Below are 25,819 nucleotides of genomic sequence, written 5' to 3'. Positions count from 1 at the left end.
TTTGCCAACATTTGTGTTTTCAATTGCTCATAAGCAGCCACTTGTTTATGTTTTGGGGGTTTAAGATTCCACTGCATTCCTTTTCCCCTAAGTGTCTAGAAGATGCTCCTGCACTGTCATGTAAAGTTTGCAAAGGGATGAATGCAGGAACATATTCTCTTCTGACTGCAGTCACGCCGTAGGGTAAATGGAGCAAGCGAGCTTTGGATTCAACAATGCAGAGTGACTGTGCCATGTCAATTACACTTGCTGCAATTACTTTCCTAAACATAAGGCGTTGCTGTGGAGAGAATAATTCAGTGATACAGCAAAGTTACCAGCAGAAGAATTTACACAAAGCAGTTCGTAGCACAATGAATCTGAACCTTTAGCACAAGTACCACAGGTGATAGCTTGCCTTCAAGAGTACTCAGAGGCAATTTTGGTATTGGATTTGGAAGGTGGATATAAATGGATTAAGTGTGATATGAAACTACTAAACAACAGCAGCTTAAAAGATAAGTTGCTCAAGCACATTAATTGTTGCTTTATCAGAAACCTCTCAGTAGAAAATTGCTTTGAAGAAGGTTATAAGAACTTGCGGACGACAGTAAGCCAACAACAATTGCCGGTGGCTGCTGATGCTGTGTTCAATTTACCTCTGAAGTTGTAACTTGCATCTGGAAATGACATCAAAATCAGTCTAACTGAGTTCTAGTTCCAAATGCAAAAACCTGTGGGATTTGCTCATTTATACAGTCAATAATGAGGACTGGATAAATGTATTTGTTAAAGTAAACAAATATATTGTTTACTATAACAATGTATTTTCCTGCACATTGCACTTTCAAACACACAATACTATGAAGCATTCATGTTTCTGAAGGTTTTATTGTGGTACAAATTACCAAAAGCGGAAAAAAATAAAATAAATCAATCCTACTGTACTACTTCCTCAAAATGCATTTCAGTGCAATTTACCATGGAAAACTTGTGGTATTTATCATAAAACACTCAAAAGCAATGCATTACTCTAATCAGCACAACTACAAAGATGCTAAATATTCAAGCAGGATATCCTTATGAATAAGGATGTTTTTGCTTCACAGTAAGCAAAGTGGCTTGATAAATGCCTGATCAGCTGTTAAATAATTAGTTTTTGTAGAAAATGATAGTATGTGCAAATTAGCTCATCCAACATACTAACACGATGTCATGTTTTTTCTTCTTCTTCAAAGGTATCTGTTGAGACCCTGGAGTTCGGTGTTTGCATAGAAGAGGTTTTCTGCTGTGCTCTTAAGGTCAACAATTGTAATATCAAACAACAAGGAGTTTCCTCTCTTCCCAACAATTTCACCGGATTTCCATCTGAAGCGCCTGGAGCTGCAAGAGAAGAGAGAGGCCGCGAAAGGAGATAAACAGAAACAGGCACGCTTCATGAATTCCCCCAAAACCTAAACGAGACAAATAGTACAAGTTGGCTGGTGGACCTGGAGTGGCATGTGGACGATGAGTATGGCTTGGCTGTGTCTCCCAGCCTACACTGTCCTACTTCTTGGTTTCCTTCATCTGGCTGTCACAGAAAATGATGTCACTCCGCGCCTCAGCTTTCCCTACAGTAAGTCCCTTCTTTAAATAACTATGACATTTACTACATCTATAAGGTTTTTTTATTTATTTATTTTTTACTTCTTACTGACACTAGTGACATTTAGTTGAATAGATCAGACAGGAAATGGGTAGAGAAAGAGGGGAAAGACACGCAGCACAGAATCCAGATTCGGGAATCGAACCCTCGGTTCGCGCTCGATACGTGTCTCCTACATAGGGAGTACACAGCCAACAGATTTCCTATCACCAGTTTCTCCCACCTTTCAACTTCTCTAGATTTATTATAGATCTCATTTTCTCATCTTTTATTAATTGGTAGGTTTGTGGTTGTCCTGCATCATCCCTTCAATGAAACACAGGTTACCTCTCCCGACTAAACGGAGTACTACTGAGGACTTCATTTATATATGTCTAGAAAGGGCTGAGTACTATTGAGCACCACACCTTCTCGATTATTAAAACATAATAATCGATGTTATTATCGATTATAACATCGATTATAAACTCAGGATTGCTAAATAAATCCTGAGTTTATTTAGCAGCTGTGTATGATACCTTCTGATGGGATAGCACATGCAAATACTGTTGAAATACAGTGGAAATTGTGGTTGTGACATGACAAAATGTGAAAAAGTTCATAAAGCATGGATGCTTTTGCAAGGAATGCATTTTGAACCATAATAGCGCCTTATGCAACCCGCAGATGCCTGAGGCTCCAGATGTGGTTGTATCAGATCCTTTTATGTGAACTGCAACATTTGGCCAAATGTCAATCAATTGTCAAATAAAAAAATGAATGGAGAAAAAAAAAAAAAACTTTACCGACCTGTTGATTTTGGTAGCATTTTACTGCAAGTGAGAGTTGGTTCTGCTGAGTTTCTGTGGGTCAGACATATTTACATACAGACCTGCTGTTGTTGTAGCTCACTCCACAAATTCACTCAGGCCTTGAGTGTTGCTGCTTTTATCAAAAATGTATATTTTTATGCCTACGCTTGCAAAACTGACTTGAAACTTTGAAACACGTTGTATATCTGAACTCACCAAAAGGCAAGTCTGTGCAAGTTTATTTATAGTTCTAGACACAAGGCAATTCAGAGTATTTTACATTTAAGTATTTGTAAAAATTACATTGCTGGAGGATAAGAAAAGAAAAGAAAATTGGACTAGAGAATATAATTGATTTTTCAGTATAAATAGGTCAGTCAAAGGTAACTATGAAAGAACTCTGGGTTTCAGCGTCATGCTATTTTATTTGATTTATGGTTATACAGCTAGACCATGTAGAAGAATTCAGAACCGTGAATCAGATTATTGTTGGGATGCAGTGGAGATGACAAGTTGGATTTCAACAAAGATTACACCTTATTATCTCCATGGAAATTAAACACAATGACAGATTAAAGGAATTAGTGTAAAATTGTGGTGTTTGAACTGTGGTGAGTGACTCATGGTCAGGCTTCATTAGTGTATGTCAGAGAAGATTGTGTGGAAGGATCTCGTTGAGTGCTTTTATATAGTCCTCTGATTCCCTTTTCAGCCCAGGACTACTCTGCGCTTTCAGTAAGTTGAGCCTGTCTGAGCTTGCGCCTTGTCTACATGTTGGACTTTTTACCTGAACATATAATCTTTCTCACCTCCCCTGCCTCTGCAGAGCACACAGAGGCTGAGTGTTTCACAACAACACACATCATCAATCATTTTGTGAAAAGATGCTTTATGCTTTCCTCTGTTCTGCTGCAAAGATTTGCTTTTAGGGCGTGCAGCCAGAGTTAAACAACACCATAAAACATGCATGATTCACATGCCTCAAGTTCTCAGTATATAAACTGATGCATACAGTCTTTGAGACCGATGCCAGTCAAAGTTGGTTGTTTTGTTCTCTGTCTTGTAGGTTTGCAATAAGGCCCATAACCAGCCTGTGCAGGAACATAAGTCACTTTTAACAATGAAAATTAATTATGTTTCTATACGGATGGTAGCTCTGAATGTAAATGATTTATTCAAAAACACACCTTGTTGCACTTAGAAGGTCTGTAGATCACGAAATAAGGAAAATTCTGAGTTTCAGTATGCGAATGAAGGTCAGCAGAGCTTTGATAAACGCTGCCTTGCTTTGGTAACGTCAGTTCTGCTACGCTGACATTTTCCAGTCTCCCCGCAGAAAGTCTTTGTCACATTGTATATACAGTATCAAAGCAGAATGCAGAACCACAAGCCTCAGGGACATGAACTTTATACAGCAAAAACTGTCGGGCCTCGTCACGGCTTCCGGTGCTCGCTGTCCTATCTGGACGCCTGTTAGCTTGACAGCTTGCATGCCTAAACAGTTACAGCTTGGGCAAGCCAGAGAACCGGCTGGCTGATCTTCATCGGTAGCATTCTCATTTACTAATGTCCCCTCCACTTTCCTCTGGGTCCCTCTGGATCCCCCTGGTTCCCGCCTCTGCCTTAATGAAGAGGGTAATCTGCCATGAATAATGAATGGGGATTTGTATGTGTTATGGTGTGAACACTTGTCTGGTTCTCATTATGCGCCTATCAGCATGGATCATGGGTTCATGGAGTAAAGCCTGCAACTGCCTTTCTCTCTGCTTTTGTTCCAGACTTTAATGTAGACCATGCTGAAGGGCTTTCTGTGTTGGAGTACTTTTTAAAGGCACACCTATAAGCCCTTCCCCTCCTCTATTTATTCCCCGTTGATCCCTCTGTGACCATCGAAGTGACCATGGTTCTTTATTTTGGGCTAGGGTCATGCCTGCAGCCATGCTATGAGCGAGAAAGTTTTCACTATTTAAATGCTACCATGTTCAAATTAGTTAAATTAGCCAGTCTGCAGTAACATCAAATGACAGCAGTGTCAAGTGATATTACAGCCTTATAATGCTGTTGTTGTCTGAAAAGTATGTTTACGTGGGATTTTTTTTTTTCAGTTTGAGTGTAAAGTGAGAAGTGTTATTTACTCTGCAGTACAGATGCACCAATGTAATCATTTTTTTCTATGGAGAAGTTCTTAACCTTTTTCAATATACTTTGTCACAGCAAAATTACAAATAGGAAATGTAGTGCTGCAAACACGTGATAACTGCAACAACAAAATTTGTTATTATTACCTAACATCAAGCATTTTTTCCTAAAGACTATCTGGGTTAGAAAATTATATCTTTTTTTTATCTAAAAGTGTATAAAATTAGTTTGGATTCTTGTATTAATACAAAATTATATAAGTTTGGTTGTGTCTTATTTCTATCATTTTTATTTCAAAACATCTGTATCTGTCTGAATTGTATCAATATTTTCTATGTAGCCAGTCTGCACATTGTGAAAAATGTTTTTTTTTCTATTTGATGATTCCATGAATAAACCATTTCTAGCTAGCTCCTCAAGCTAAAATTTGTACAAAAGGACTTCGTAGTAGTCACTCAATCCCCACTTTATTAGATACACCTTCCCAATAATTAAGTTTTAACTCTGTCATAACGTAATAGCAAAAATCTGTTCTTTGTGGCATAGATTCAAAAAAATGTTGGATACATTCCTCAGAGATTTTGGTCTGAACTAACTTGATATAATCCTAGATTTGCTTAAAATCTGTCAGTTTATCATCCATAATGCAAATTCCCCAATCCACAACAACCCAAAGGCCCTTGATTGGATTGAAATATTGTGATTGTGGAGGTAGATGGAATACAGTCAACTCACTGTCAAAAAACCAATCTGAGGTGATATAAACTTTGTAACATTGTCCTACTGGAAGTAACAATCAGAAGATGAACACTCTTGGCCATAAAGGGTCAAAAACAAAAGACTTGTCACTGTATATTTTCTATTTTAGACCATTCTTTGCAAACCAGAAGAATAGTTTGTGAAAACCCCAGTAGATCAGCAGTTCCTGAAATGCTCAGCTCAGCTCATTTGGCACTAACAACCATGCCACACTCATAGTTATTTAAATCTCATTTCTTTCTCATTCTGATGCTCAGTTTGAAGTTAAAAGTCATTTTCATTGTATCTAGATGCTTAAATACATTAGGTTGCTGTCATACACATGGGGTCAGTGGCTATACATTCTAATATGGGTTTCTTTCATTTCTGATGTGGAAGTGCCATGAAGGTCACGTTTTAAGCTCTAATAATTATCGTAAATAACATGTTTTGAATGCATATAGTAAGTTTTTGTTTTGCTGGTACACTTGTGTTTCTTCATAACACCACAATGTCCATATTGTGCATATAATCCTGTACCTATTGACCTCTGCAAAGCTGCTTTGCATACAAGGTGCTTTTTGTGCTTAGCGAGTGTAATTGCTCAGAACAAATAGTAAGGTCTTAGTGCTGTGCTGCACTTAGAAAAAGGTCAGGACCTCCTGTACAGCCCCTCTGTTCCTAATGCTCCAGAACCAGAGGAAGGGGTCATGGTGAGTTCCTGATGAACCAGCACCTGCTTAACATTATTACGGTTAATTCAGCATTTGTTGTTCCCTGAATGAACAAGGACTGCCTCATGAGAAAACGCCTCTCCTGAGGTGCGTTCCTTTTTAATAATTTATTAGAGCAAAGCGCTGTTTATGTTTACAGATTAGCAGGATTCCTGCAATATCACACTGTGGTGTTGTAAATCGCACCACTAAAGCTTATATTGTTAATTCACGCCATGTGAATATGTAAAACATGTCTTTATCCTGCCTTCCCCTCATTGTCCATCACACTTGCAGATATTTGTAGTTCTCACACCATGACATTATTAGAAATTAGCAAAGATATTGTCCCCACAGACGGTGCCGTAGGGACGATATCTTACTAACAAAATTCAGCCCCACAGTTTACCAACATAAACAGCAGGCTCACTACTTGGCAAGAGGAACTTCTCAGCCTCTTGGCCTTTTCATAATGCACTCCAGATGCTCCAGGCCCTGTCCTTTAGCTTTACTGGTTCACTCTCCCACACAATTATCCATTCAGGACGAGCTTTTACAAGCAAGCTTTAAAATACTTGGGATAATCCAGTTAGTGCTCCACTGTGGCTGTTTTGTGTCTTACAAGACAATTTGACACTGCTATTGGTTGACCCCTTGTTAAAGGTTTCTGCCTCTGTGGTCGCTGCTTAAATGACTCCCCATCCTGTGAAAGCAGCAGTGAAAAGAATAAAACTACACAGAGTTTTGTTCTTTATGCCTAATATGTAGGAAATCGTCCCTTTGCTCTCACATTTTCTGCACAATGCAAAACCTACTCTTAATGTAATCTGTCAGTTTCCATAGTCATGTAGCTATCTCTGTGGGTATTTCTGTAATGAATACAAACAGATTTGTTTATCCACTTTGGGTTTGTGAGTTTGCCTCTTTAATAAGTCCTGCTGTTCTAAAACCATTATTTGCTAGCATTACCTGGAGCTCCCTGAGACATTGCAATGTAGGTCATCTTAATGCTCAGAAGACTGGAAATGGGCTGTCTGATGTCCCTTAAAGATGATCCGCCTTAAATGTGTTGCTTGATACAAATTGGACGTTGGCACTTTCTTTCTGAGCCAACAAAGATCACATGGAGTTAGTCAAGGCTCCATTCTTGGACCACATGTATTCTACTGTTCCATGTAGCTCAGATTGTGAAGTACTAAAAGATATCTTTGCATATGACAGAAAATAAACAAGTACCTGTTTTCTGACCCCAAAAATGGATAGTTAGGGATCAGTAATCTAAATCTACACTCAATGAGGCTAAAAACCAAAAAGTAAGAAACAAAGGTGTTCTAAAATCAGACATACATTTTAACATACATTATGTCTATACATAAATCAGTAGGTTATTTTCAGTAAGTTGAATTTGTTACGGTCACCTGAATTGGTTTCTGTGTAAAATAAATGAGGTATCTGCAGCTCATCCAGCTTATCGTCACGTATCGTCGCCCCACGTGAAAGGTAAAACTCGCTACATTTACATCGTTATGTGCGCGAGGTGAAGGAGCGTAAGGTGCGCTGAAGTGTATGGGAAAACATCATTGGCACGCCGCCCCCTCCAGACGGGGTTTTGGCGCCCTCTCTGGTGCTGCGCCCCTATGCATTGCATGCGTTGCATTCCCACTTTTTGCGCCACTGCCATTTAGTCAGATACATTTCTGACTCTACAAAAGAAAGCCCTTAGCTCACTGTCAGTAAAGGACAGAATACACTTCCTCTCAAAGTTGTTCCACATTCAATAAATCCTGCAAATGTTCACTTCTGCTTCAATGTAGCCTGAGTTTTATGAACTTAATCTATAAAACCATTTTTTCCCATTACAAATAGACCTATTGTCTTGTAGTTCACAATTATGTTTGCCACAGTTAATGGCACACAAGACAGTGATTATTAGAATTACAGCAAGTTCTTTGTATAATACAATTCATACACAAAGCAAATCACAGCTGACCCAATAGAATCGAATGGGACTCCCTTAAACTTTATAATAATCTGTTCTGAAAAAAGATTTTTAAGCCCATCCAAGACAGTTTTCAGGAAATTTAACAGTCATTTGTAGAAATTACTTTTAATGACATAATAATGGCTATGATGCTTTATTGCTTGCAGCTGCAGAGAGTGCAGTGCATGGCTTAGTGGGAAAAGGTCACAGATGAATTGCTATAACCACAAAACGCTGCTCTCACAAAGTCCATCATCAGAGGTCTACTATCAGCGACATGATGAGATGTAAAGCCTCCAGCTCTGCCAACCAATGTTTTGGTATAATTTATTCAGTTGCCACTGGATAGATGTCATCTGTCTGATCACTTTCTGCTTATTGTTCATATCAGCAGAGCACAATTATTAGAAAACAAAGATCCTTTGTTTTTAGGCTTTACTAAATGTCATTTAGCATTTACACTAAAAAGATACTATGAAAAACATACAAAAAGAGCTGTATAAACCACAGAAATTAGACAGAGATGCGAATAGGGTGATTTTTTTCTTGTCGATCAGTAAACTGCTGATTAGTCAATCAGAAAAATAATAATTCAATATTTATTTCTGTTCAGTTAATGTATCAAACGCAAGCAGCGCTAGGTTGCACTAGTCACAAATCTCTTCGGTGTTCAGTTGTTGTTAAGAAAAACAGCTAAAGATAGTGACTGTATATTCAGTACGTGACGTTAGCTGTTTTTAAAATAAGTACTCAATAAACATAAGGAATTGTAATATAGAATGCTTTAAGTTAAAGAACAAAAAATCTAAATTGGTAGGTTTGAATAAAACACACATTAGAACTTGGCTATAAATTTATAATCTATATGATCATCTTTCAGTAAGTATAAATTTGAATAATATTCAAATTTCTTTGTAACTGATTTACTTTTATTTGACAAACTTACTGCTGGAAACTTGTTTTGAGCAGAAACTGTCCAAGAATAATCAGCAAGCTTGATCTGGAGAAAGTACAAGTCAACAAAGTCACTGTTCCTAAAGTGCAGGTAGTTGTTGTTGTTTTTCCAAGTTATTTTTGTAGATAAACTCTCAGTATCTCTCCTACGGAACACAATTCCCTCATTTTCTTTTACTTGCCAGTAAGATCTAAAAAGACTGCCATATCTTGTAGAAAAACAAGGAATTTTGTTGAGGAGTTTGCACGCTACGGGAATACATTTGTGCTAAAAAGATTGTACAATTTTGATATAGTTTTTATTGCCTTACTTACTTAGCATACATTTTGACAATGATTTAGTATAAAATGTTTTTTTGGTTCACATAAAAACAAATCTCTGAACTGAAAACTACATTTGGCTCTTAAAAGAACAAACAAGGTTGGTAATTTAGACAGATTGCAGTAATACTGGTGTACCTCAACAGTAATAGCCTGATGTTTGCATCTGCTTTGTTTGGTTCTCTATCACAGATACAAGCTGTCCTTATATTCATAAGTGCTTCCATTTGACTCTAATGTTTCTCTTCGTCTGCTGAGCACGTCAGATTGTGTTGTGCAGATATGCCACCAGGAAAAGGAGCTCAGACGGTCAAACATTTAGCCTTAGATTCCTTTTAAGAAGTTCAATCCACTTGTTAACTTTGCTCATTAGAAGGGAAACCGGTCTGCTCATGGGTTGACTAATGAGTTACTTCAAAAACCATGTTTCTGTTCTTCACTGTTGGTCCTGTTAACAAAATTAAGAGAGATTTCGCAAAAGTTTTTATTCCATCTTGAGTTTGAGACAGAGTGACAGAATTTGCAAGATAAAGTCTTTTTGATTCAGAAAGATCTGAACCACTTTTTGTCATTAGATTTATAAAAGCCACCACTGCCTTATGTCTCTTGTAAATGTTTAACTAATCTTGCAGTTACAGACCTAAACTAAAAGACATTACAGAATTTAATGTAAGAGTTTTGCAGCACTGCCGGCTTATTTGTCAGATTAAAAGTAGCTTTTGAAAATAACAATCTTTAAGCAAGCGTTAAAGATAATTTTCTTTAAGTCCACTTTTTGTACAAAAAAAGGTAGGATCTGGAGTGTAACGTGCTATGACATTAGTGGCATTAAAAAACACAAGAATAAATAAATAAGTGTAACTAAAAAAAATAAAAAATTTTAAATCTGCATTTCTTCTACAAGCTCATTAGCATACTTGCATGTCATCTGACTTTTTTTTTTTTGGCCTGTATTTAAGCAGTTTTAAAATAACTTACCAAATTTGTGTTGTTTTTTTTATTATCTCCATTGATAGCCCAGCTTCAATTTAACCTACAACTTAAAATTAGATGGTTAAACTTAATCATTGCTTTCTTTTTTCAGTTCTCCCACAACCTTTTATTAAAATAATACAAAATTTGTAAAACGTCACTACAAAAGATTATTTACTTTAATAAAGTCATGAAAGTATATATGTATTTTTTATTTACAAAACAACCCAATATGTAAATATGCAATTGCCTAATTTGGTTTTCTTTCACAGCTGTGGTGTACCAGTTTGCCAGAATTGATCTCATTGCAGAAAACAACTCTGAAGTTATTTAGAGTAAAAAAAAAAAAAAAAAAAGAATCATTTCATGCTCATGTTTGTGATAAAGAAAACAAAACGAGTTGCAGAATACAACGGAGCAGCCGTTCATTTATCCTGTAGTGCTACTGAAAAGCCCCCTGTGGGTACATGTACGTGAAGCATTGCCTCTTGTGGATTCACAGACAGATTTAACTACAATATGGCTCAGTGTTGCCGTGGCGATGGACTCCTATTAACATGTTGTTTTCCCGGGGGAGAGGAAGTCTCTCAACCTGCTGTAGAACCAAGACGCGGTTAAATTAGGACACACATACTGCAGGGTGGTTGAGCTTCTTATGAGTAGAACTTAAAGACTCTTCCTGGAGTGAGTTGGTTAAACGTACAAAAGAAGTACCTTAAATTGTTGCCAGCAGCATCTGGGGTTCAGTCTACTCTGATGCCGACATAGATAAAACACCACTGAATTGGATTCTGCACTTAATGCATCACTGTCTTTTATTTTGTATTTGGTTATTCCATTAAGTTATGTTTTGAATGAAATCAGTATCCCTTTATAAGACAAATAGTTTTAGGCTCATCTTAGGAGTGAAACATGACGTTAAGTCCCTACTTTTCACCTCATTAAATGCTCAGTTCCTTAAAGCAGTAGCTGAAAGTTGAATCAGACTCTTCTTTTCAAGCAAAATCCCATTAGAAGTTAACAATCCACAAGGATCTTCTTAAGTTTTTTTTTAAAGCTCTTTGATCTGTTATTTTTCCTTCAGTTGTCATATTTTTAGGGGCAGAGGTTCAGTCCCTTCAAGTTTCCATCAGCTCCCACGCTCTGTTTACGTTGGCATGCAATTAATGCAACTCGTTCAAGCTGGGCCTGTGCTGATGGCCCGTAAATCCAAGAAACACGTGGGCTAGTAAATCATCAGCAGCAGTGATTTAGGGAGTTGATGATTCAACCTTTGTCTCTTTATTGAATCATGACCACTTAGGCAATAACACGGTTTAACTGTAACAGATGCATGAGTCTTTATGTCCTGCATGAAAAAAAAAAATGATACACATAATGACATTTATTTCCTGACTTGATGTGAATCTGTTACTAATAATTTGTGGGGGGGGTTTCCCAAAAAACTATTGTTGTGGTTAAACAAATGCCAGGAATTAATTATATAATATTTTATATGATAATTTCACCCCAGGGTGATTCTATTCTATTCAAATTTACTCCATGGTCAGCAATGTTACTCCACCGTATTTATCCACCATCGGTCTCCTTGGTAACTAACTGCTTTACGGGCTAATGTTATAGTGGTAACGTTTATTGCTTTTTGTATTTTTGCTCTGGGTTTGAATTCAAATATTCATCACTGCATAAGTGTATAAGTTATAATGCAGATGCTTTGCCATCAGTACATAAGGACATTAACCGCCACCAGAAGACGTTGCTATTTTTTTGTATACTCACAGTTGTAAATAATTCTCCTTTTATACGAAAGTAATGATTGATATTATTCTCAGAACTAAATATTTAGTAATTAATTGAATTTCATACTACTTTCAGAATCAAAATTCCCAAAAGGAGATGTTTCTTCTACAATTGGAGTAAAATTATGTCCTGAACCAATCATGTATTTTATTTTTATTTTTGAATGATTGTTCCCAAAACCTATTTTTGAATGTTTAAGCTGTAATTGTTTTATGCTTTCCTGCTATTTTAAAGGGTAGCTCTTACTGCTATACCAGATGTCAAATCATATATGTAGCCTGTTGATTTGTTCATAGTGATGATTCACTTAATGCATTTACATGTGATGACTGAAGAAAATCCAATTAATATTACTTACAATGACCACCTTTCTGTTTCTGACCAGATGCAAAGGAAAGGACAATCAGAAGCTTTTCAGCCAATGGGGTTTTCAACTTCACCTCCCTCCTGCTCAGCAGTGAAGACAACATGCTGTATATTGGCGCCCGGGAGATTCTGTTTGCTCTCAACCTCTCTGATATCAGTGCAGCGAAGCTACAAAGAAATGTAAGAGCCTGCGTGCTGCAACCTTTAAACTGCACTGTGATGTTAAGCGTATAAATATGAATGTAGCTCCTTGAATCCCTCATGTAAGGTGGAAATTTGGCAATAGGGATTAAGTGATCACAAGAGTGCAAGCGGAATGTTATGCTTCACAGTGTTAAAGATATAGTTTAAATAACACAGCATTTTTTTTTTTTCCTGCAGCTCACGTGGAAAACTCCAGAGAGGAAGAGAGACGAGTGCAGTTTCAAAGGCAAAGATCTTCAGGCGAGTCAACTGCTGGTTTGAAGTGCACATAGCTGAACTCACATGGCTCAAACATTATTTACTGAACTTCAGCTCTCACTGCTGCTGAATGACATTTGGGAACCAAGCCCAGGCCAGGACAGAAACCCGGACATTTCCTGTCATCTTGGAACTTTCCTTCTCATAACAATGGGATTTTTCCCTTCCTTTTCAAACACACTGTTTTGTTTCACTTTTGTTAAACTTCTTTACTTTAGATCTGAACCTTTGACACTGGAGCATGCTAGCAAAGGAAAATGGAGCTTGTGTAAATGGGGGGAGTTCAAATTACTCTGCAAAGATGGAACATTTGATCTTTATTTTAAACTTTTTCTCTAATCTCTACACTATATAATATAATATAATATAATTTAATATAATATACATTGTTGCTTTTTACTTGTTGTATAGCAGCTGGAAAATGTATTAAAAAACCCTTCTTTGTCTTTTTAAAACAGAGGGACTGCTTCAACTACATAAAGATTTTACTGAAAATGAACAGCACTCATCTGTACATATGCGGGACGTACGCCTTCAGCCCAATGTGTGCCTACATTGTAAGTTTCCACCCTTTCAAAGATATCCTATCTGTGCAGTAGCCTTGTTTCTGCATTTCTTTAAGATTTAAAGACAACAGTAATGCTTGTTTTCCCTTGCAAAAGGTGATTAGTCAGATACAGGACTTTGTATGGGATTCATTTATTTGATTTTAGTGGAACATCATCTCAAATCTGATGCATCCCATTTCCTGCCTCTCTACTCGCTCAGCAGTCTGTCTGAGTGAGACGTGCAGACCAGTCAGAAACAATATACGTGCATTATTTTATTAGCTTGCATGTCCGCGGGGATAAGATGAAAATATATAATGCATGTAATCAGTTTACATAAGAATCGATCTGGTTTTTATACATTTTCTTCAGATCTTTTAGTGCCTTTTAGAACGAGCCAGAACAAACAAACATTACTGACCTGCACTTCAACTTTGGCCAAAGACTGACCACCTTTTAAAGCAAAATCTGACAGAGAGGTTACTGTCAACTTAGAGCTTCGCCTTTCAAATTCCCTTATCACATGTGGTGTGCGTATGTGTGCTTGCCCCTCAGAGGACTGCAGACTTCTCGTTTGTCAAAAGTGATGATGGTGAGATTGTTACAGAGGACGGACGCAGCCGCTGCCCATTCAACCCAGAGTACAAATCCACTGCCATCATGGCTGGTAGGTTTATACAAATTGAAGAAGAGCACACACTGGTTGTGTTATATACACTGCTCAAAAAAAACAACGGGGACCCTCGTCGGGTCAATCAGTGTTGCTTCCTAAGTGGACAGTTTGATTTCACAGAAGTTTGATTTACTTGGAGTTATATTGTGTTGTTTAAGTGTTCCCTTTATTTTTTTTGAGCAGTGTATATATATATATATATATATATATATATATATATAGCCTCCAAATGGCTGCCACTGGAAATTCAAGGATTTCTCAAATATGCATGAATTAATTAAAGCGTTGCTCCAGGTGTGTTTTTGAAGACAGAATGACACAAACATATCCTTAAAGGGATGCTAGTTTGGAAAAATGTGTTTCACAACTTAGAAATTTAGGAGTAAGGGGTTGATAACCACCAAGCTTTGTTAAAAGTTTCAAGATGCATATTCGGTGATGTCAGCGATAAAAACTGTAAGATATTCTCTGGATTTCATTACTATGTGACGCAGAAACATTTTTTTTTCTTTTGGAGAAACATTGTGATCATTCTTGTCTGCATTGCAGATGGGGAGCTGTATGCCGGCACAGTCAGTAATTTCCAAGGAAATGAACCCATAATCTACAAAAGCTTGAGCCAGGGAACTGCTCTGAAAACCGAAAACTCTCTCAACTGGCTTCAAGGTACGTTGATATAGCTGTGTAGCACTGCTTTTCATCATATCTTCCAAGTGATAACATTTCTATTGTACAATGGATAAATACTCAGCTTTAAAACAGAGTGCCGGAAATGCTGCGTGATCCGTCTACAATGGGGAACCATCTTCTGTCCCTGCTGGATGTGGATTTCACTCAGCAGTGGGGATGTATGTTACCAGATCCCAGTGTGACGGTATTGTTACTTTCCTTTCAGACCCAGCCTTTGTTGGCTCAGCTTACATACAGGAGAGCCTGCCCAAGGGCAACCTTGTGGGCGATGACGATAAGATTTACTTCTTCTTCAGTGAAGCAGGGAAGGAGTTTGATTTCTTTGACAACACTGTCGTGTCACGCATCGCTCGCGTGTGTAAGGTGAGTGATGCTACAGGGCAGATATTTCCATCTGAGAATGCTTTTATATCCTCAAGCAACATCTAGCCCTGCAGTCGCTTTAGGATTATATCGAACCCGATGGAGGCGAGGGTTTGTTTGTCTGTTTCATGTATTTGTTCTCAGTCTCCCTCCTCTAAATGTACATGTATCATCTTCGTAAAGCTGCTTTTCAGCTTAAAACATCTTGTGTGGCTTCAACTTCTACTGGGTGGTGATATAGGGAATACATGTCCCTTCCATCTGTCCGCTTTGTTTGATTCTTTTTTTTTTTTTTTTCGAAATCTCATCTTTAAATTCCTAAGGAACAAATGTTTGTCTTCAGATCTGGATTCAATAAACAGACACAGCTGCTTCAGTTGTAGTATTTGAGTTTATCAGTTGCGGAATGTTGACCTTACAAAATATTTGTTAAAGACGGCAAGTATTTACATGCTACTGAAATACTAATATTGTCATTGCAGCTCAGACAAATGTATGGCGACCTTTCACCCAGAAATATTTCTACAAATACCATGAAAATGTTATTCACAGACTTTTTAGATTTAGATGTAACCTCTGATACTACACCCTCCTATACCTTCTTCAATGCATCAACATGACTGTCAATTAAGATGTGTCAATGTATTTTTTATATGCATTATCCATGAATTAAATGGTTAATTTGTTAAACCTTATTTGGACTATCCTTTCATTCAGTGGAATAATTATAGCATTTGAACTTGAAAAAAGAAGCAACTCCAGCCAGGAGAAAGTGAATCGTCTACATGAATGTTTATTTACAATCTTTGGTCTTCCCTAAGTTTAAAGAACATGCAAGGAAACATTATTTATCTAAAATATATTTCCTAATTGGCTGCACAGTGGCGCAGTTGGTAGAGCTGTTGCCTTGCAGCCAGAATGTTCTGGGTTTGATTCCCGGCCCCGGTTTTTCTGCATGGAGTTCGCATGTTCTCCCTGTGCATGCGTGGGTTTTCTCCGGGTACTCCGGTTTCCTCCCACAGTCCAAAAATATGACTGTCAGGTTAATTGGCCTCTCCAAATTGTCCCTACGTGTGAGTGTGTGTGTGCATGGTTGTGTGTCCTGTCTGTCTCTGTGTTACCCTGTGACAGACTGGCGACCTGTCCAGGGTGAACCCCGCCTCTCGCCCGGAACGTTAGCTGATGATAGGCACCAGCAGCCCTCCGAACACCATTAAGGGACAAGGGTGTAAAGAAAATGTATGGATGGATATTTCCTAATTGTTCACCAACATTGGCTGCATGTCTGACAAAGTCCTCATCTGACTGGCTGGGTTTCTGTTCGGAAACTGTGTGGAGAGACTCAAACACAACCGATGGAGAAGAACCAGTGGGAAACTCCGGTTGAGTCAGAGCAAGGCCTGATGAGTTTGTTAGACTAGACAGATATTTTTTTGTGGTGTATCGTTTTGATATTTGTCAGATTTTTGCTTTTCTTTAAAAGTGTTAAAAAAGGCATCTTTAAAGTTGTTTGTGTTGTTGTTTTTTTTCCCCTGTTCATATCACTGCCTAACATCCTGCAAGCCAAAGAAGCAGCAGCAGACATTGTGTTCTTTTCTCGTTCCCTCTGCCCAAACTGTTTGGCAGTGATGAAGGCCTTTGAAGGCTTTTCTTTAGAACTTTGAACAAGCAGTAAAAAAAATTATTTAAAAAAAAGCATTTAACCAACCTAGAAAACGTATTGTTAAATTCTTATTCAGCAAACTTTAACACTTTCCCCAATTGTTAAACTCTGTAGAATTTGAGTCAGAACATTTGTTTTATTTATTTTTTTAATCAGTCCTCCATCTCATGTTGTTATCATTAATAAATAAATGAATTAATAAATAAACTATTCAGATATTTGATGGACACAGAAAGATAAAAGTAATTCTTAGGAAGGATTTTTTTTTACAGATTTTAAAATAAGTCAAATTAGGAGTATTCACCTAAGTATGTTAAGATACACTGAAACATACTAAACGTCTATAAATGTTTGTATTTCTTTGGGGGATTTTACATGACTAATTCAAGCTTACAGACTGAACTGACTTTAGACAAAGTTCAACTCCTGGGCATTAATCTCTACCAGGCATCGCCCAGAAGGTTTAAACTGTCATTATTCAACTATTTACTTAAGTTTTCCAAACATTTAGTTTAAAGGCTCCATTTACCAGAATCAAGTAATCACTCACTCATGTAGTTTTCTCAGAAATTGTAAAATGAGGAACTCATCTTAAAGTTTCCTGGTACGGATTACCCATAAGGGAATTTCCACTAACTTGAACAAGAATACTTAAGTGTAGAATGTAAGCCAAAAGAAAAACAAAAGCTGGTATAATCGGCTACAAATGGTTCAAATAAAATACTAAAATCTATGCTTTGTTTCTGTTATCTCCCTAAAGCCAGTTCAAATCTCTGCAGAGGCTGCTTTCTCTGTCATTATGCATGTTCAGGTGTTTGCTGCTTTAGCTCTGCATCATCGGGGCTAACCTGTATAAACAATGTTTTGCCGGGAACAAACAAAACAAAGTGTGTTCTCATTTGCGTGATTTGCTCGGTTTCCCAGAAAGCTGCCTTTGCCGGCTGGCCTGTCCATGAGCTGCCTTTCGAACAAGGGATGCTTTTACAAGAGGATTAATGAATGGAATGCATTTGCTTCAATTATTTAGCAGTCAGTTTAAGATCACGGTAGCTTTAAATTATAAAACATGGGGATGCATGTTCCCTATTATCTGCCTGGGTTACTGCTATAACCACAGTCATTGCTTCAGTATTTGTTATGGATCATTTCATCCCCAGCAGGGCTCCAGTAGTCTCCTAGGAGGGCGCACCTAACCAAGGTTTTAGGTCATTTAGAACATTCAGGTGTTGTTGTTTTTTTTTCTGTCTTCTGATCATCATCCTTTCATCGTGTTGGATATGTGGGAGCACTCGCATTTTAGTCTTAAATTCATCAGATCAGACACCAAACTTCCACTCCTGTCTCTCAGCATGTATTTGCTAAATTAGCTCTCATGTCAACAAGATCCTGTGTCACTCATGGCACTATAAAGGATTATGCCAAGGGCAGCAAATCAGAGGGGCCTTGTCAGGGAAGAGAGGTTGTTGGGGGGCATTGTGTCTTTCTCTTTTTCACTTAGAAGCACTTGCCCTCTTCAGAGGCCCAAGTGTGTTTTATCTATGCCTGTTACGATGATGTAGTTTGTTTTCATGACCTAGAAGCGTTCTGCCTTGGGGTAAATCTCTGTGGGAGGCAAAGCTGATTGAGCCCATAAGGGGTTAATATTTTTCCTTCTTCTCTGGTTAATCAGATCCAACTTTGGACCAAACACACTCTGTCTATGCTTTCAGAAAGAAGAGGGCAAATAAAAAGAAAATGAAGGGACATGTTGACAATATTGCATGTTCCATACAGGTCTTCAGAAACTTTCATTTATGCCATTACACCCTTTAGTGACCTTGAGTCAAAAAGACTTTTAACCTCCAGCATTTGTCTTGTAGGGTGACATAGGAGGCGAGAGGGTGTTGCAGAAGAAGTGGACCACTTTCTTAAAGGCCCAGCTCCTGTGCTCGCTGCCTGATGATGGTTTTCCCTTCAACATCATCCAAGACATGTTTGTTCTCACGCCGAGTACTGGGGACTGGAAGAGCACTCTGTTTTATGGAGTCTTCACATCTCAGTGGTGAGGATACATGTTTAAGACACCATACCAACAAAATTTAGCAAAAGATATTTGCAGTATGTAAAACACATTTCAAAACAGAAACAAGACATCTAAATCTGACAGGTGTAATACGTAGGGAGTATAGTAATAGTATGAGTTCAAATTAGAGATAACACTACATGGACTCAGATTTTGATGCTGTATGAGAGAGAACTGTATGTAGTACTTCTGGGAATATTCCTGCTAGAAACCTACACTTTTTGTGGAATCTTAAGGGCAATTTATAATATTTTTAGATTTTTACGAAACTTTTTTTGTCACTAAGGTATAAAGGTGCGTCAGGAAGCTCTGCAGTCTGTTCGTTCACCATGGACCAAGTGGAAAAGGCTTTCAATGGGCGCTACCGTGAGGTCAACAGAGAGACCCAGCAGTGGTACACGTACAACCATCCTGTCCCGGAGCCTCGACCTGGAGCTGTGAGTACATATTTGCTGCCCTCTGCTGGAGAACCTGAACACATATTAGCATCAACACACAACAGAGTCATGTCAGTTGCAAGACATATGTGCTGTGGTCTGCACATGATTTATGGCCAGACTGCTCTTTGATAAAGATTCTGCCAAACCACTGTTTGTGTTTTTTGTGAAGTGTGACAAAATATGTAAATAAGATCACTTGTTTTGTTGCCTCCATAGTGTATTACAAATGCTACCAAAGGCCTGGGAATCTCTTCCTCGCTGCACATGCCAGACAAGGTTCTGAATTTTGTCAAAGACCACTTCCTGATGGACAACGTGATTCGCAGCCAACCTCTCCTGCTGAAGCGCAATGTACGCTACACACAGATTGTAGTCCATGGAGTCCAGACAGCTAAAAAGGTCTACAATGTTCTTTTCATTGGCACAGGTAAGGCACTTTACACCAATATTGAAGGCAGTGCTTTCAAGCACACCTTTTAAAGACAAAAATATGTTTTGTCTCTAATGGCATGTGTTACAATTTGAACATTTTCTTTTCAGGTTTTTCAGATTGTTTTCAGTCCATCATTTTTACTCTTTATATTAAATATGCAAAATCATCACCCCTATATTGTGGCAGTGTTTCCAATTTAGAGTACTATGACTTCAAAAGTGCTTGTTGTAAAAGAAGATGATTTTTAATTGTCTCTATGACTTGAGAAACAATGGAGAGAATGGTTGTTATTTATTTATGATTCATGCAGCGGGTCTGTTTTCTGGTTCTAAATTGTAAGATGTTCCCTGTAACATGAGTCTTGTCTCATTTTAAGCTAACCTATGTGTTTTCTAGATGATGGAAGACTCCATAAGGCCATTAACATCAAAAACAAGATGCACATTATTGAAGAGATGGTGATCTTCCGTGACTCTAAACCGGTGCACCAAATTGAGCTGGACACTGAGAAGGTAAGGAGAGCTGCTTGGAAAGAAACATGTTGAATCTATCTCTAAAGCTTTCTCATTATGCAACTTAAACAGTCTTAAAACGTTTTTCAAAAATGTCCCCAGTGGTAAAGAGCTTTAAGTAAAATTTTCTTAGTGGGATCTGCAAACAGGTTACTAGACGTGGATGTGTTACACTTCCTGAATGTCAGCATACATAAACTTCCGTTTCTAAATCAGGGTAAATGAATACTATTTAAAATGGTTAAAAAAAGAAAAAAAACTCCTACAGAATGATTACACCAGGAGTGGACATGGAAGTCAATAAAAAAACGTCACACAGACATTTGTCTAATGCCTTCCTGACTTGTCCTGTCTTCTCCAGGGTCGGCTTTATGTTTCATCTCTCTCTGAGCTTGTGGAGGTTCCACTAGCTAACTGCACTAATTATCAGAGCTGTGGGGAGTGCATCCTTTCCAGGGATCCATACTGTGTCTGGAACAAGGGGCAGTGCATAGACATCAGACGTGCTCCTGCAAGCAAGTACGAGCCGCCCTGCACAATATTCTGGCTAAAACCCAGTGTGAAACGCAAATATTAGATGATGCAAATGCAAGCCCTAATGATTTGATGCATGTGTTTCAGTGTTCAGCAGCAGGATGTAGATGAAGCAAATACATCAGTCATTTGCAGGAAGCCAAGCCCACGGGTTGCTAATCATCCTCCAACACGTAGGTGAACTGCTCCTCTAAAAGCTGTCAACTTATTGTGTCAAGTCAATTATTATTCAGATAGCACAGCTTGCTACATCTTTTTTTCTGCTTTGCCTTCACACAGGAGCATCTTCATGCCAGGCAATCATAATCCCGGCCAACACTTTCAAAGTACTGCCATGCAAGCTGCGCTCCAATTTGGCTGAGAGAAAGTGGCAATTCAGCGAAGGCACAGGTCACTTCCACTACCCCAGCCCAGAGGGGGGACTGGTGGTGGTCGCTCAGGCCGGCAGGCAGGAAACCTACGAGTGCTGGTCAGTGGAGGAAGGCTTCATGGAGCTGCTGGCAAACTACTGCGTGAGGGGCGAAGCCAGGCAGGAGAGCACCACCTTGACGGGCCGCTCCCGTGCGCCACAGCTTTCCCGAGAGGAAGTCATTTTTCTCCCAGGGGAAACCCTCTCTCCGCAGATAAACACCAAGACCTACTGGAACGAGCTGATTGTTGTCTGCGCTCTCCTGGGATTTTCCGTGGTGGTCTTCTCTCTGTTCGTGATCTACAGGAACCGTGACCACATGAAATCCATGCTGAAGGAGGGGGAGTGCCCCAATATGCAGCAGAAGAAGCCCCGAATAGTGGGCAAACCTGCTGAGAACTTACCGCTAAACGGCAGCACTGTCACAACGTCGGCGTCAGATCACAAAGGGTACCAGACCCTTAATGACAACTACCTTTGCAGCACTCCGCCTCATGAGTGCTCCTCGCCCGACAACACCAAGAGCTTCTCAGAGTCAGAAAAGAGGCCTCTGAACTTAAAAGAGAGTCATGTAGAGATTTCTCCCTCATGCCCACGGCCTCGAGTCAGACTAGGCTCTGAGATTAAAGACTCTATAGTGTGAGACTGACTGCAAAGAGCTGAAAAGAGTGCGCTTGTTGGTAAAGACTAAAATTTATAGGAGGAAGAGTACAGCACTCCGACAGTGAAACATTCATTACAGATATTTTGCACTTTGTCTACTTTTGTTCTGTCCCTGTGGTTCAATGTGCATTTCACTTTATTTTTCTCCTTCACAAGGTGCATTCGGAGCAACTTCCAGTTTGCCTTCTGATGCTCTCACACATGGCTCACGTGAATATAACAAGCACAGAGGTGGCATCAAAACCACCGGTAAGAGATTGTGTTTCAGGGCATTTCAACTTTCTCCGTCCATAAAATACACTGGTAATGCTTGGAAATGCAAAATGTTTCTCCAGGTTTATGTCACTGAGTTTGACACGGTTTCTAATGTTTTACTGTCATTCTGCCGTCTGTAGGTGTCTGTGCTTCACTGAAGCCTCACACTAGTTAGTGTGTGTTGCAAGTGAGACAATTGAAAGATATGGTTTTTCAGTTGTGGAAAATATAAAATATAAAAAGTGCATATATAATGACAAAGTGCCTTTTAAAAGTTTTCAAGTCCTTTGAATTTTTCTATATTTTGTGGTGTTACAACCACAAAATATGTATGTTATTAGGATTTTTGCTCGATACATCAATACAATGTAGTGTATCATTGTGAAGTAGATGGTTTTATTTATTTATTTTTTATTATATATTTTTTTACAAAATAACGAACGTGGTATTTCTCTATCTGGTTCATACATCCATCCACTGAGATCTTTGAGTAGAATTTTTCAAGTATTTAATCCCAATTGGATTAAGGTGTAGATTTTCACGAGGACATTATAATACATGAATAGGCTTTGATCAAAGTCATTCCTTTCTACCTCTGGGCTTATGGGTTTATGGTTCTGCTAGGATGTGATCATCAGTCCGACGTTCCACGTTTCAGGTTTTCTTTCACGATTCCTCTTTACCTCGATTCGTCTCATAAAGTCTGACCAGATTCCCTGTTCCTTTTGAAGAAAAGCATCTATGATTGTGTCATGATTCTGACACATTTATTTTTCACTGTAGCGCAGATATTTTCAAGATGATGAGTGTTACTTTTCCATCGTTCAGCTTTGGGCTGTGGTAAACTGCAAACAGAACTTATTTTAGTTTGGTTTCAACAATTACTTCCTTCTTGTTACTTTTCCATAAAGGTCGGATTTGTAGAGTGGGCAAATAAAATCTGTCCTCTTAACAGAGTCTCCTGCCGGAGTTCTGCTTTTCTGTAGCTGATCCAAAATTATCTTGAGCCTCTCATCTACTTTTTTTATTAATGATCTTCTTGCCCAGTTTCTCAGTTTGTGGACAATTATGTCTTGGTGAATTTACTGTTGTGACATACTATTTCCATTTTCAGATGACCTTTGGTCTGTAAGATATCCAAAGGTTGTGATTTTTGTTTTACAATCTTTCCTAAGCTTTTTTAGAATTTCATCCCTGACCTGTTTTCTGTGTTCCTTGGTCTTCATGATGCTGTTTGATCTCTAATGTCCCCCGAACCATTCATGAAATATGTGTTTTCACACTAAGATAAAATTACACACAGGGGCACTCAAATTACTAATCAGGTATTTCTGGAAAATAGTTGGTTGCACTCAACTTTACTTTAGGAGTATCAGATCGAAAGAGGTTTAATAGAAAAGTATATTTGAATTTGACAAAAAAATAGATAACTTTTTTTCCTTCCACTTTATGATTCAGTGGAAGGAATCATCAAGTGGTACCTTTTGTTGGTCTTTCACAGTCCAACAAAATACATTGAAGGTTATGGTTGTAATGTGACAAGATATGAAAAAGTTCAAAGATTATGAATACTTTTGCAAGGCACTTTAGAAAACATTAAAAGCATAAAAATTTCACATAATTCCCACAAACTCGACTGCTACAAGAGAAGAAGAATACGTATATACATAGATAAAGACAGATATGCTCTTAAGCATGTAAATATTCTTATGATGAATTCTGACTTTTCTAAGTTTTCTGTTTCTTCACGTGACACAGAGATAAATCTCATTCTGTTTATCATCACGGTATTAGTCACAAGATCGGCAGTCTATGCAAAGCGAATAATGTGAAGTGAGGGTGATTGACATAGGACAACCTCACCTCGAGACTGGGTAAGCGCAAGGTTTTGTTGCTGTGAATTACTTTAGAATCAGTGCCACAAAAAAAAAAAAAAAGCAAAGCTACTCTTTATACAATCTTCAAATATGCAGCATATTCTAGCCATTTGTGGAGCGCTCCAGAGCAGAAGGCAGTGAAAACCTTGACAGGCTGGCAAAACGGGACAGATTATGAGGGTCCAGGACTGTTATGTAAATCTGTGGCGGCTGATTTATTGCAGCATGATGAAACTGTATAAATATTTATCATCACGATGTGGCAAAATGTTTTGGTTGCACAGAAACATGTTTTATAACCCCTTCTTCAGCGTTTCAAATATATATCACTGTTATCACAGGAAAGTAGGGGTGAAAATAGAAATATTCTGACTTAAACGTCCCACATCTGTACAGCCTCAGCGTTAAATTGTTAGCCAATGAGTCTTAAAGATGAAAAAGTATAAAAAAAACAACAACCTCTGCCTGCTTAAATAGTTCTGAGCGACCATAAGAGCAATAAGATCCATTCCCATCCAGAGACAAATACATGAATCAGTGCACTGAGTAATCATATTTATGCAGAAATAACGAATGATAAACTACAATAACTGCTCAATTCATGGATATTTCATCCTTCATAAGTTGTGTTTTAGTTTGGCTCTGACAAAGTAAAGAGCTTAGAGCATCATAAAGAACAGGCATATTACTGTGGGATTTGCACATGATGTTAAAAAGCCTTATTATGTTGCAGGTTGTGGCTCTGAGTATAAATTTGCCTCGGCAAATGGGATTAAAATGCCTTCTGAAACAAAAATCAGGTGATGTGCCTCTTGAGACGATAAACTAACCAGGTATTAGAGCTTTAGAGTTACATGAGACACTGCAAGGTGTCAGAGAAATGGCCATATGTGGAAACAATTGAAAACGGTAAAAAGATTCGTACTATCATGTACTAGTGGCAAATTGTCTCTGTCATTGAACATAGGTCACGTTAGGTGTTTTATTAGTGTTGTTCACTGATAGGGTGGACTCAGTCTCAGCCAAGGACTGAATTTTTTTCCTAAATCACAACTACTAAAAACATCGTCAAAAAATAAAAAAATTAAAGTGTTACATTTCCTATAAAAGTGTTTGTTTGTTTTTTCCTGAGACTGCCTAGCTGCAGTCACTCATGCAGTGCAAAAGACTCATGCTTTGACTGTTAATAGCGTAAACAAATGGCAGCTTTTGGTGAAGTGACTGCCATGAACAACAATAAATGTGCTATAGTCAAATGCATTGTGGCGATATTTTACTCAAAAAGATGTGCAGGTACATTGAATACAAGCTGAAACTAATAATGCCACTGTAAAAGTATTGTCGTCTGCTCTCTCTCCTAATGAACCACTGTAGTCAGGCCTTCTATTAGATAGCACACGTTGCTCAGACTCCTGTCAACATGCATTGTACAGCCAGTAAACAGGTTTTGTAAAGTTATTTTGTAAATTCAGCTGCCAATGTACAGGTATTGTGAATTGTATTTTTGTATCACTACTGTTTTTGTTTTGTTTTGTTTTGTTTTTGTATTGTATATAAAAAGCACTTTATTTTAATTTTTCAAATAAAGATGAAAAAAGTTGTTTTGTTTTTTTTCCGTTGCTTCACAATTACTGTGAGTTATGAAAAGGCAAAATGGAGTTGTTCAAGATTTGAATCTAATTTATTCATCACGACTAACCTTGAATTTGTTTAAAGTTTCTTATTTTGGTGCACAGAGTATTAAATTAAGTGAAACCATATTTTACAATGGAAACTGGGTTTTGCAAATTGAATTTATATTTCATAAGAGTCACAATTATATAAAGGTTTATA

At 38.1% G+C, this 25,819-nt stretch overlaps 1 protein-coding gene across 4 annotated transcripts in view; it reads left to right on the top strand.

Annotated features, from left to right (window-relative positions):
• The window catches only part of sema4ba (sema domain, immunoglobulin domain (Ig), transmembrane domain (TM) and short cytoplasmic domain, (semaphorin) 4Ba), a 57,197-nt gene extending 32,135 nt beyond the window's left edge, over positions 1 to 25,062 (top strand). For all 4 annotated transcript variants that reach the window (XM_008412341.2, XM_008412340.2, XM_017305508.1 and 1 more), the window contains 14 exons: positions 1,218 to 1,597; positions 12,422 to 12,582; positions 12,784 to 12,846; positions 13,323 to 13,421; positions 13,968 to 14,079; positions 14,635 to 14,751; positions 14,981 to 15,138; positions 18,661 to 18,842; positions 19,150 to 19,300; positions 19,520 to 19,730; positions 20,133 to 20,248; positions 20,610 to 20,767; positions 20,870 to 20,955; positions 21,062 to 25,062. In XM_008412341.2, coding sequence (XP_008410563.1) covers positions 1,480 to 1,597; positions 12,422 to 12,582; positions 12,784 to 12,846; positions 13,323 to 13,421; positions 13,968 to 14,079; positions 14,635 to 14,751; positions 14,981 to 15,138; positions 18,661 to 18,842; positions 19,150 to 19,300; positions 19,520 to 19,730; positions 20,133 to 20,248; positions 20,610 to 20,767; positions 20,870 to 20,955; positions 21,062 to 21,834 — 2,505 coding nt within the window. In that variant the 5' untranslated portion in view covers positions 1,218 to 1,479 and the 3' untranslated portion in view covers positions 21,835 to 25,062. The remainder of the gene's footprint in view (positions 1 to 1,217; positions 1,598 to 12,421; positions 12,583 to 12,783; positions 12,847 to 13,322; positions 13,422 to 13,967; positions 14,080 to 14,634; positions 14,752 to 14,980; positions 15,139 to 18,660; positions 18,843 to 19,149; positions 19,301 to 19,519; positions 19,731 to 20,132; positions 20,249 to 20,609; positions 20,768 to 20,869; positions 20,956 to 21,061) is intronic.
• Positions 25,063 to 25,819: the final 757 nt, after the last annotated feature.

The sequence above is a fragment of the Poecilia reticulata genome, linkage group LG6 (genome assembly GCF_000633615.1).
Source record: "Poecilia reticulata strain Guanapo linkage group LG6, Guppy_female_1.0+MT, whole genome shotgun sequence".
Taxonomy (NCBI): Eukaryota; Metazoa; Chordata; class Actinopteri; order Cyprinodontiformes; family Poeciliidae; genus Poecilia; species Poecilia reticulata.
The sequence above is the reverse complement of the archived record's forward strand: the minus strand, read 5'-3'. Positions and strand labels throughout refer to the sequence as shown.